Source organism: Aptenodytes patagonicus, chromosome 4 (assembly GCF_965638725.1).
Source record: "Aptenodytes patagonicus chromosome 4, bAptPat1.pri.cur, whole genome shotgun sequence".
Classification (NCBI taxonomy): Eukaryota; Metazoa; Chordata; class Aves; order Sphenisciformes; family Spheniscidae; genus Aptenodytes; species Aptenodytes patagonicus.
The window spans coordinates 21,151,464-21,164,533 of record NC_134952.1 but is presented as its reverse complement, the minus strand read 5'-3'; the positions used below and the strand labels follow the sequence as shown (position 1 = coordinate 21,164,533).

Sequence of the window (13,070 nt, the reverse complement as noted above, 5' to 3'; positions counted from 1 at the left end):
ACAGGAAATTATTTGAAACTAATCCAGAAGAAAAGTTCACCTGGGAAGTGTTGTTCCATTGACATTGCTGTCTCTAAAATTCTTTTCATATTGGGGCAGTTCAACAAACTCTGACAGCCACTGAAGCGTGTCCTCTTGAGTCCAGTTATGAACTGGAGGAAAAAAATCAGTTTACCTTTAATTTTTGTAAAAATCAATAGCAAGACATAGAAGACAAGCAGTAGAAAAGCACGTTACAGTGAGCAAGAGGGTTTAGCCAAATATAATTGCAGAAAAATTAGCATTAACATTCACCAAGGTGTTTCTGGCATTTTGCCTTTTTCATTATGTGCTTCTCAGAGGAAGCTTAGGCAAACTATACACAAACAAGCATGGAACCAATAGAAACATTTTTTTATTAAAAATTCCACAGAACAATTTAGTGTTTTGCTTTAGTTTAAATCAGGACAGCATCTCGTGACTTTTATCTACTTAAACTGATCTCAGCCTCAATCCTTTTGTCCTTGCTACCCTTGCCGAATTAAACACATCAGCAGGTGCTGTAACCATTTAAGGCAATGTACCAAGATCTTTCCCAAGATGATAGCTTAAGAACTTGTTTTCACAAGAATCTTCATAGAGGCTCATGCCTACTAACCACAAAATGGGAGCAGAGAAGAAAGGAAGAGAGGAGATTGAAAGAAAATACTGAAAGACAGAAGAAATTTAATAGGAAGACAATTAAACCTCTCAAATAGGCCCAAAACAGCTGTATTACATGTAATAATATTCCCACTAAAAAGAATTATTTAAATATGTAGAGAATAATCAACAATTTTCCTGTATAACAGCGAAAGTCTACATAACCTTTCATAGCTACAGATGCTCTAAGAAAATACTGCCCATAGATTTCACAAAAAAAAAAAAAAAAAAAAATCACATTTCTGGCCCTTACAGGCCAGCTGCTACAGCTTACAGCTTCACACTGACAAAGTTGAAGGGCAATTGTTCTCTCCATTTCTGAAGTCTGCAAACGTTTGTCTGCACATGAAAGAAATAAAGTGACAGCCTCCTTCTGGACAGACATACCTTTGCATGAACAAATATCTTTTTCTTTAAGCATTGCACTCTCTAAAATTACTTGCATGTGACAACGCTGGGCAGAGATCTCTTTAGAAACCTTATCACAAGGACACATACTCAGTGGTGAATTTTGACAGTGATTCTTTAGAAAGAGCTGCTGAAAGCTTGACAGGTAAGCTGCAGACAATTAAAATTTTTGAGTTCAAATTCATATTTCAGTTCGCACTGAAACTGAAATAAGGTCTCCTGCCTACACTCAGCATAGCTGAAAAATAAACTTAAACATTTCAGATTTTCATCATTCCAGATAACTGGAGACAGCACACGTTTCACAGACCCACTTATAGCTGTAAAAAAATAAACTTGCAATACAAACCACTTGTATTCTATCTGTATTAACGGGTACGCCTCCTTCCCACCATGCTGTCCTATTTCTTCCTCTGCTTTTGAGTCACAAACTGTTTTCCAGGTATTCCAGGTATATATCTTGCAACAGACTCAGTTTTGTCATGTTAATCTAAGCTTTTATGCAAAATGTCTGGGCTCTATTTGTAAACAGATCATTTTCACACCACAAAGATTCTTAACTGTTTTGTGAATAAGTGATTAGACTTACAAGTCATTCTAAGCATCTCAAAAGGGTGGTAAGATCATCCAGAAAAATATCACCTTAACTGCTTTCCGGAAATATGTTCATAAACTGATCCATAGCAAAAGCATTGTTTTGATGTGACATAGGAAAAAAAATCACCTAAAATAGCTACTACACACTACAGACTTTACCACTGACAGTACAGAACATGCAATTTCGGAAGCAACACAATTCACTGAGTTTATAAATTGAGGGGGAGAAAGAAAAAGAAAAAAGAATATCGAGAAGTTTCACTTCTACTGCTGAAAGTATTTTGTAGTCACTGTCAAAATTTACATAAATTTGTACTTTTTTATAATTCAGTAGTAATTTTAAACATATTATCATGTAATAAATGAGGTACATATTGAAGTTGTTTACAATAGTCAATCACATCTGTCCTACTGCTTAGACTGGTGTTATGTTTCCTTCATAGAATATCAAGGAAAATTCCCGAAACAAACCAGTTATATTTAGGAAAAACCACTTTACTATTCAGTATCTATCACTGTATCAGATACCTCTATTAGTACAGAAACTGTGAAAAGAAGCAACCAAAGTCTACCCCCAACTAGAATCAGAACTTGTACTTTCTGTATTCTTCTTACACTGTTACCTGTTTACATAAAAGTTAATATCAATTACTTTTTGGTATATGTATATACTATTATATATATACACATATATTTTTATGTGTCTATGTATATATAGATCTGGTATACAGAGCTCAGTATTGGGGCCGGTCTTGTTCAATATCTTTATCGATGATCTGGGTGAGGGGATCGAGTGCACCCTCAGTAAGTTTGCAGACAACACCAAGTTGGGCAGGAGTGTTGATCTGCTCGAGAGTAGGAAGGCTCTGCAGAGGGACCTGGACAGGCTGGATCAATGGGCCGAGGCCAACTGTATAAGATTCAACAAGGCCAAGTGCCGGGTCCTGCACTTCGGCCACAACAACCCCATGCAACGCTACAGGCTTGGGGATGAGTGGCTGGAAAGCTGCCTGGCAGAAAAGGACCTGGGGGTGCTGGTCGACAGCCAGCTGAACATGAGCCGGCAGTGTGCCCAGGTGACCAAGAAGGCCAATGGCATCCTGGCCTGTATCAGAAATAGCGTGGCCAGCAGGAGTAGGGAAGTGATCGTGCCCCTGTACTCGGCCCTGGTGAGGCTGCACCTCGAATACTGTGTTCAGTTTTGGGACCCTCACTACAAGAAGGGCGTTGAGGTGCTGGAGCGTGTCCAGAGAAGGGCAACGAGGCTGGTGAAAGGTCTGGAGCACAAGTCTTATGAGGAGCGGCTGAGGGAACTGGGGTTGTTTAGCCTGGAGAAAAGGAGGCTGAGGGGAGACCTCATCGCTCTCTACAACTACCTGAAAGGAGGTTGTAGTAAGGTGGGGGTCGGTCTCTTCTCCTAAGTAGCAAGTGATAGGACGAGAGGCAACAGCCTCAAGTTGCGCGAGGGCAGATTTAGATCGGATATTAGGAAAAATTTCTTCACCGAAAGGGTTGTCAAGCATTGGAACAGGCTGCCCAGGGAAGTGGTTGAGTCACCATCCCTGGAAGTACTTAAAAGATGTATAGATGTGGCGCTTAGGGACATGGTTTAGTGGTGGACTTGGCAGCGTTAGGTTTACGGTTGGACTCGATGATCTTAGAGGTCTTTTCCAACCTAAATGATTCTATGATTCTATGTTGTGTACTGTTAAATGACCACTCTCCATTTAAGCTAAGCATAATCAATACAGTCAACTCTTATTCTGGGATTTCATGGTCTGAATCTCTGCCCATGGACATGTTTCACAAGAAATTTACATTTGTTATGTAAACTAATTCTGCATTAGCGTAATTCCAGTGTCCATGCCTGCAAATCCCCAACTTTTTCAGGTGGAACCAGACCCTAAACTACCCTGTCCTCCCTTTCCTACAGCACCACAGTGGAGCCCTGGGAGATTGATTTATATCAGTGAAAATGTTCAGACTGTTTCTTCTTGTTGATATCTTCTGTATACTATATACTGGTAAGAAGTATTGCTTGACTTGTCTCCAATAAGACCTTATGACCAACATATATGTTTATTCTACAACAGCATACAGTACTGAGAAGCAAACTGGCCTTTCTTCAGCAGAAGCAGTTATAAGCTTACTGAAAGCTTACACAAGACAAGCAATATACACCAGGTGTACTGAAAGTCAAGCAGGCCAGCTGAAATTCATCTCAATCAGCATTGCCAATTAGAATGTGCCAGCTCCTACTAATTAGCTGAGGTTGTAACTTTTCCTTATTTTAAAACACCCAAAAAGAATATAGTACTTCAGACAGTGGAGTAGCAACTGACGATTACTTTAAATTAAATGCATATAGCATCAAAAATTAATCATAATATCCTTCCCTCTCACACCTATTTTCACAAATCGATATCTTGAGAGAGAGGATGTTAGCAACATGCCTTGGGCAGGCAGGTGTAGAAGCCACAGTTGTTTACATGCCAGTGCAGCACTGTTTCTAGACTTGCATCAGCTGTTGTATTTCAGATCACAAGTTTGGGGTTTTTTTTACTTTTTTTTTTTTAAAGTGCTATAACATGCCTGAAGGTGAAGACAGCAAAAGTAGCTTCAAACTGGCCCTGTATGAAAGCTGCTCCTTGTTAACCCACATTAATGGCTGATTAGAAGATCAAGCTACATATCACTTCTTCATGTTAAATTTATCATGTAGCACAGTGCTTCACAGCAGGGAGGCGTGAAGTAAAACAACATTACAGTATCAGTCCCAGTACTCCTATAGACCTCCTACTCCTTTCAGAAATCAAATTACATTCGGTAAGAGTGTTTCATGGCAAGGAGTGAATGACAGCAATATACTTGGCTTAAAAGTTCAGAACAGGCTGACCAGGCAATATAGAGAATCACAAGATTGTTCTGTATCAAGCACATAGAAGGATTCAAAAGCTAGTTTTGTTTTAGCAGGACCTTCAGCAGCAACATCAGCATGAAATATGCTGCCACTAGTAGGTTTTTAAATAGCATGAAAAAGCAAAAGAGAGGGGTGACCTTGACTATCTTTTCAACAGTTTAACATTACAACTCTTGTTTCCTCTCACACAGAAGGGCCAGTCTGCAGTACTGTACTGGTCTTGCCTGGAACAGAACGCAGCATTATGAACTCATCCTTAGCCAAGCCCTGCTTACATGCATTTCCAATCTCTGGATATTTAAAACCTGAGACAGCAAATGATTAAGAAAGTGCAAGGCAACTATAACACCTTTGTGGTATGCAGCTTAGTCCCAGTTGCTGCAAGAACACTTGTGCAAAATTACCTCAGAATAAAACAAATGATCACACATACAAACATAAAGCCGTTTTTTATCTTTATCCCCTAATAAATAAGGTACCAGACTTCAGGTCACCTTCTACTTACCACAGAGAAGGAAAAAGAGTTAAAGAAAAAAAATACACAAGGCAAGGGAGAAGCTTTTTTTGTATTATAGGGCAGTCTACAGGACATACTATAACATTAAAGGTCAAATATGCCATAATGGTAAAGAAAAACTGCTTTAAGGCAGTTTATAAAAACTAGTTTGTGGTAGGACTCAGATTAGTCTGACAATAGTAAACCATTCATGAACTCCAGGTTTGACCACTACAGTTTTACTCTGCTACAAAATCATTTCCCAAGGGACAAAGCTACATCACCAAGAATGCAGCACCCTACCTATTCACTATGACAGGTCAGAGAAGGGCCCTGCGTCGAGTTTACAGACTCCCTTACTATTGAGACTAAATACCTACACATCTCTCTTTAGACAGCAAATTCATATGATCTTAGCCCATTAGAGGGGCAAAAAAAAGAGAAGGCAGACACCCTTGAGACAAAACTTTCAAAGATAGTTGTACAAAGACTGGTATTCAAAAAGACATCAAAACAAATGTCCATCTGTCACCTTTGCTGCACTCACAACTAACACCTCTTCAAGGCCTTTGTAGAAAAAAAATACTGAAGATGCACCCTTGATTTTAAACTACTAAGCTTGATACTTTAGAATAGCTGAAAGGCTCTGTATATGTATAAATACTGCTTAGTTGGAAAGAAAAGGAGATAGTCAAAGCAAATACCACACAACAAGCATATACTAGCATTTACATTTAAAGAACAGACACACATAATAATAGAAGTCAGAAGGCTTTCAGAAAGCAGTGTTTTCTACCCTTTAAACAGCTATGCTAGCTCCTAGCCATTCCTCTAAACGGAGTTCTCTTTGTAGAATTACATTATGAGATTAAAAAATTTAAACTGTCACAAAAAGCATAAGTAATGTCAACTAAACTGACAGTCTTGTTTTGTACTAAAGAACTCACTGAAGCCTGCCCAGTGCCAGAAATATTAAAAAGCAATATTCCAAAACTGCTTTTTTTATTTTATTAGGCAATTTTTAAAGCTTTGAATGGAGCCAATCTTCAGGGTTCCATTCACTGTATAAGATCCTTCTCAAGCAATTACTTAAAAATAACCTCTGTTTTTCTTAATGCTAAAAGGAGACACCAAACAGCAATAGCACACTTACCATACCCATGTTTTCAGCTTCTTCCCTCAAATCTTATGTGTCTCACATCATCAGTATGTTAAACAGAAAGCAACTTTAAGCTATTTGACAAATACTTAAGACAAATATCCACATAAAGCAAGCTTTATGGGAAGGCAATTCTACTCAGCATAAACTAAGCAGCAATAGATCCAGAAGACATTTCTGCATAAGCACTAATGGGCACTGTCAAGGGCACTAATTAGAGCTTGTAATTCTCACCACAGACACCTCAACAGACTACTTAATGAAGTTTCAAATTACTGGTACCATCATTTACACTACCTTCCACCCTCTTGTTTAATGCTGTCAAATTGCATTAAACTGGTACTATAAACTAGCAGCACGTAAGAAACAAATAAATCAGAATTCCTAAAACATCTAGAAAGGGAAAGCAGTATTTTCCATGTTTCCTAATATTAAATGAAAGTAGTTTATTATTTGAGAGGCTTCATGCTTTCTAACAGTCACCAGATCACTGTTAACACTGCTTGGGAGTCTCATTCTAAGGGCCTCCCTGTGGTGCAACTTTAGTTTCCTCAACAGGATGCACAGTAAAGCCATTATAAGCAGACACAATAAGACCAGACATTCCTCTCAAAATATTCTGAGTCTTACTCACAATGATCACTACATTCAAGAAAACTGAAACAAAGATATACACAATAGACAAATTAGATACTTCTGATATCACTATAGCCTAAATTTTTGAAGAGTTACTCATAAGTTAGACAAACAATTGTATGGAGATAATTTTCTCTGATAATTCAGTTGCAATGTTTTCACTGAACAAGATCTTTACTGAATAAGCATTTACAGAATATTTACAGAATAAGAGATGAGGCTAAAAATCGCTGGTTAAAACTTAAGACATTTACTACGCAGCAAACCACCAATATATTACCTCAGACCGCACTTAAATGACTTCCTACATCAGCTGAACGAACCAATGGCATGTTCCTAGTTTCATTCCAATTTTGTTCCTACTTTTAGTTGTTTTACTAATACCAACTTTTAGATCTCTATACGCTCACCATTAGCACAACACCTTCTGAATGGTGTGGACAAAAACCAAGTATTTTTCTCCTAACAACTAAAATTCCAGATCTCTGGAAATTTCTTTTTTTAATCACTACATCCTGGACCATATTTGGCAATGAACACTGTACTGCTCATTAAGTACTGTCTTTTGATATTTAGAGTATTTGGCTCAACTTATTTCATTCAAATCAACATCGGGGAGGGATGGTGGTGTTAGGTTCTCAGTCCATTTTCCTGTATCCCAAGTTTACAGAGATTTTCCAAAATGCTTTGGACTAATAATTCTGGCTCTTCATAGCACAAAGAAAGTTTACATCAAAGTGCAAGCACATTGGACTTTCCACTTAATACAAAGTATAATAAATGTTTAAAAACAGCTTGACAGCAGCCTTTAGGGCTTACTAAATTAAAAACATGCTTATCTGGAATTACGCGCTTGCAACAGTCACCTTTGTAAATTACAACCTCATACTGATAAGTGTGTAAGCTAGCTTACTTTACTTACAATACACCCAGCACGTCAAGAGGAAATTAACACTAGCTGGACTGAATGAGTTTTTAGTCAGGTTTACGTACGCCTATAAATAACAGCACCAAAACGGATTCATGAAGATGCTTTAAAAGAGGTCATCCATTTACTACTGTAAACGACTTGGTGGAAAAATCGTTGAATTATGTCTATTTCAATAACCACCATCATTTTTAGCTACTCTTCTTTACCTACCTTCAGATGTTTTCCAGCGTTTCCACAGATCCTCAATGGTGATATGTTTGTCTTCTCTGTGCAGGTGACTATGTTTATTAGAGGCATCCTTGTATTGCATATCTTCCCTCAGAAACTGAAGAAAAGGAAAAACACCATCTTAAATGCCAAAATAACAATTTCTAAACAGAAACTACAAGGAAATCAGGCAGAGGAGAATCTTTGCTATCCCTTCCCCATGCAAGCAGCACACAATTCATGTAAGCTGACTACATCAAACAGTCAGAAAACAAGTTAAACACTCTTACATGATTTGATTTTCACAATGATTAAATCCTAGGAAAACTGAAGGTGCAGTTGGTAGTATAGTAGATTTAACAACATTATTAGTATGCCTTAGATTTACAGGGATTACAAGAATGCACCACACAAGTCACAGGGCGTACTTCTCTATTCTGAACGCATTTAACCAACTTCACCTACCTGAAGATAAGACCATGCAAGATTTGAAAATGTGCCAGTCCTTTATGGATGAGTAATACCTGAATCCTGCTATACCAGTTAAATGCAACTGCTTGAGGGATGAGAGAAAGGTTTTGACTAAGTATTACTAAAGTCTTTTAATTGGACAACAAAAATTTGACTTCTATTTCATGAAATTAAACAGAAGGCATCTTAGGGCCAATTTTCCTCTTGCTAATCATTCCGCAGTGGTTACACTCCAAGCACAGAAGCATTACACAAAGCTGTTTCATTCTCAGTAATTAATAGGAAGCCTATGTCAAAATACCACGCTTTGCCTTTTAGTAAACATGATAAAAAGGAAGGTCCTGCAATCATGTCACACATAGCAGTGTTGTACCAGTATTTCACAAGTCACTACAAAGGGGTTCTCCACATACGTACAAGAAAAAAAAAAAGCATGGAACTGTAAAACCCATTTTATTTTTATTTCACACAGGCCTAGAAAAGTTGGAACACTAGTTAGCAAACTACCTTCCATTAATAGTGGAAACCTTTCATAGATATCAGTCCCTAAAAGCACAGCATGAGCAGTCTTTGTGGGTGGACACCTTAGTGTTACCAGAAAACTAACATGAGAGCTAAGTAATCCTCCACAGCAGATTGCTTGCTTTCTTCAGTTCCTGAAGGATAAAGCTGCTCAAACAAAAACAGCTATAGATAGTCATGACAGCTAACTCAAAAACCAGCTTTTTATGTGGCTGGTCATATATCATCACCACTTCAAGCAGAAGTGAGGAAGAAGGCCAAGCTAACGATGCACTGCAGAAGACCCCACTTCTTAAAATTTAGTCCTGGTAATAATTTATCTGCAGAGCTTCCTGCATAGGCCCCATTTCTAACAAATCTAGAGATTATGTCATTCAAGAAACTGCAGGAAAGACTGAAAAGTAGTCAGTGTTAAACCATAATATTAACTCTTAGTAACAAGAGACAGTGTATGATAGCAGAAATATACAAGAAAAAGATAACACTTATCAATTACCCCTTATTAAAAAATTCCTAGTAAGAATGAAGTAAGGGAATCTAAAAACCATGGGAAGGGATTCAAGTTTCTCCTCTAACTGCTAAAATGGGGATAAAGTACTAGTTGCCTTCCCTAATCCAATCATAAAGCCGTACATGTCTTTTGGTTCCAAATACAGATTGGATGCAAACCTTCTCTCATTCACCTACCACTTCAAAACTTTTTTGATTGTCAGACATTAGCTTTCTAAAGCCTTTTGATTCCTAAAATAGTTCCATTTAGCCCATACAAATTGCACAAGCATTTTTAACTCTTCTTCCTTATGTATATGAGAAAGGCATAAATACAGATACATATACACACCACATATATACATGAGAAATATAGGAGAAATTTATGAAATATATGAGAACAATTGAAAATAGCAGCCTGTTGGGGCAGAGTTAATTACAGAACTTCTGAAACACCATGGACCAGCAACTGTAAAAAGGTACAATAAGCACAGAAAAGGACTGATTGCTGTAACTATATGTTAATGTACTAAATGTAGCAAATGTAAAAATATCTGCTGCATAACCTCTGCTGCATATGCCATAGTCCAAGCGTGAACTCTGAGTACTTCCCAAATTGGCACAACTACCACGAAGCTGGTAATTTCCACAGCTAACATGCAATGTGCAATCAAAGGCGGATTATCTTATTTGTTCCCACTCCACATTTATTAAAGGGTAAACTGAAGAAAAGGAACCAAACAATAAGAAAACAAAAAAAATCTTCTTATTCACTAATGTCTCTAAGCCATTCCAGATTAAAGTACAGTCTCACAGTTGGAGCAGCAGGAAAGAACTGATGTTTGCCCACCTCGCCTTTTCCCTTCAGACTACAAGTACCTTCTATCAACTACCATCCCCAACGTGTCTTTTGGGAACTTGTGAAAAATGTACTAAAGAGACAGAAAAATTTATTATAGGTCCCACCCTGTAAAGACTATCTCCCTTCATATGGGGGTTAAGATACATGTTACACTCACTGTTCAGCTTTCTAGTGACTGGTGCACTGCCCTTGCGAGACTCCAAATGTCAGGCGTGGACATTTGGTTTTTTAAAACAAATGTCGTAAGCCAATCAAGTTTCTGAAGCGGAACAGAATGGAATATATGCTGCATGTGAAGGTTTCAGCACACTTTGCATCTCCTTAGCTAAAACTCATACCTCAGACCAGTTTTGTTCACAAGAAATAAACTTGCTTCTATCTTTACTGCTAGTTGTCAGCAAAGGTTGTAAAATACTTTAGGACGAGAACGTTTGAACAGTTACAGGTGCTGTCAAGGAAAATCTGAATTGCTGTTAACAATACTACATACAGGGTTAAGAATAAAGAAGAGAAGATGCCAAATGGTAAACAGAAAAGCTTCAATGGGTTACATCTCACCCCAAAGCACTATAAGCTACTGTAAGAAAAAGTGTTCTGATTTTAAAAATGGGATGGACATAGGTTACCTTGGCACCCAGATAAGCAATGCAAGCAACAGTTTATGGAAAACTTGCAGCATTTCATGTCGTTCTGCTATGGAGCCCGCAGAGGGAGCAAGAGTTAACATATGAATTCACGTTCTCAACACACTGCTGGAGCACAGCCGGCTACGCTAACAAGTTGAGGGGGGAAAAAATGAAAAGCCTGATTTCAAATTTCATCACAAATACAGAAAACAAATCCAAGTTCGAAGCACAACGTTTCCCAGGAGAAAAGGACGACAGTGGAAAAGATCTGGTTTATACTGAGAGACTGTTTAGCATATTTGACTAAGTCCCTTTTTTAAAAAGGTACTGTCAACACACAAACTTGTAAGCCGTTTGCATTTAGTAATCAGTACGCAGTTACTGCTCAGAGGGAGAGATTATGCATTTATGAGAATTTCTTCAAGAAAAGAAAAGAGCCCCTCTTCTGCTCAGTCCTACCCATGTTGCTCCCAGATCCTGTGAGAATAACCACGACTGCTTCCTCAACGAGGTTCTCTAGCACCGGGTGGTCACAACGGTAAAGTTACAGTGTGCATAGCTAGAAAGAGGCCATCACATTTCAAAGAATGAATGGATTTACTAATGAAGAGATATGTGACATCAAATATCTTTCTTTTAAACAAAAGATCTTTGTTTCAAAACTGGCCTAATATGGAAGTTCTCCTTTAAGAAAAGGAACTGTGTCCTAAATTCAAGCAAGCCATAAAACCAGAACAACTCTGGTACAAAGAGAGGATTTTTCTGTTCCTTGTCATGGCAGCTAATCTCTCTTCTGTTGTCCTGGTCATTAAGTATACAAAGAAAAGGTTAGAAAAATAACTCTAGGGAGGTTAAAAGAGTAAGATCTAACAAAAAACATCTAAGGAATATCTTAGCCAACATAATTACTCAAGAGGGAGAAGGCCTTTTAAGACTACAAAGTTGAAACCAAGAAAGCAGCAGATAAGTTACCTAAAACCTGTGTGAAACAAAAAAATCATTTGTCAAAGTAGTTACTTCAAAAACAAGTAGAGAGTAAAAAAACACCACACCTAGACTCAAAACTGGAGGTTTGATTCCAAAAGTACTATAACAACTGTGCCTCTACAAAGACTCACATCCCAAAGTCCAAGGTTCAGCAGTGTAATAGGTGGAGAGGAAACTCTCTCCTCCCTGGAGGGGACAGGACTTGTGGAGCCCTGGAAAAGAGTTACAAGGTCAGGTATGCCACAACCTTCCTCCCTCTTCAGAAAGCCTTTAGTACTGTAACATTCACCAAAAGCCAGTCAACTCATAACCAAAAACTAACCTGAAGTAAGAAACAAACAAAAAAAACCCCAACAACAACAAAAAATTCTGACCCTTCCAAAAGAGGAAAAAAGACATGCCAAAATCCAATACCAGTTTGACATGGAGGGAGCACTTACAAACTAAAGCCACATGCAACAATACAAAAAGTTAAAACATGCTAAGTTGCAAAAGATGCTTGCTCTTTGAGGAGCAAATGAACAATTGCATACTTTTGCAAACACCAGTGAAAAAGTAAAATTAACCACACTCACTAACTGCAGAAGGAAGTACTCATATGCTATGTTTATATTTCGTTCTGGGTGAAGGCTCAAGTTTATGATTTTCAGTTTCACCAACTTAAAATAGACTCTCTAACTGACAAGTTTACTTTAAGAGCAATTAGTAACATCTCCTGGCTAAGTATTACTGTATTTCTTGAGCATCTGTTCCTTAAACAGTGTTATTTCCTTCAGTTTTATTCCTTCAAAAGAAAACCCGCAAAAGTTACAACTTCAGTTTTCCTATAATCCTACCTTCAGATACAGCCGGTCACTGTTAGACAGCCTTTTAGTACATTCCCTCCCACCTACTGCTACCAGACTCATTGCAGCTATTACAATGTCCCACTTATTGACCAAGTTAGGATGGCGAGTGTGCTTTTAAAAGGCAACATACTGTGATTCAGGTATGACAGCATTCACAACTGCCCACCCTATAGAAATGGCTTCTAGAGATGTTACACAGTAAAACAAGAAAACATATTTAAGCATAATAG

At 38.0% G+C, this 13,070-nt stretch overlaps 1 protein-coding gene across 2 annotated transcripts in view; it reads right to left on the bottom strand.

Annotated features, from left to right (window-relative positions):
* STIM2 (stromal interaction molecule 2) overlaps positions 1–13,070 on the bottom strand; it is a 70,967-nt gene that overhangs the window by 11,678 nt on the left and 46,219 nt on the right. For both annotated transcript variants that reach the window (XM_076336068.1, XM_076336069.1), the window contains exons 3-4: positions 8,039–8,153; positions 41–152 (exon numbers count right to left, since the gene is read on the bottom strand). In XM_076336068.1, the coding sequence (XP_076192183.1) occupies positions 41–152; positions 8,039–8,153 (227 nt within the window). The remainder of the gene's footprint in view (positions 1–40; positions 153–8,038; positions 8,154–13,070) is intronic.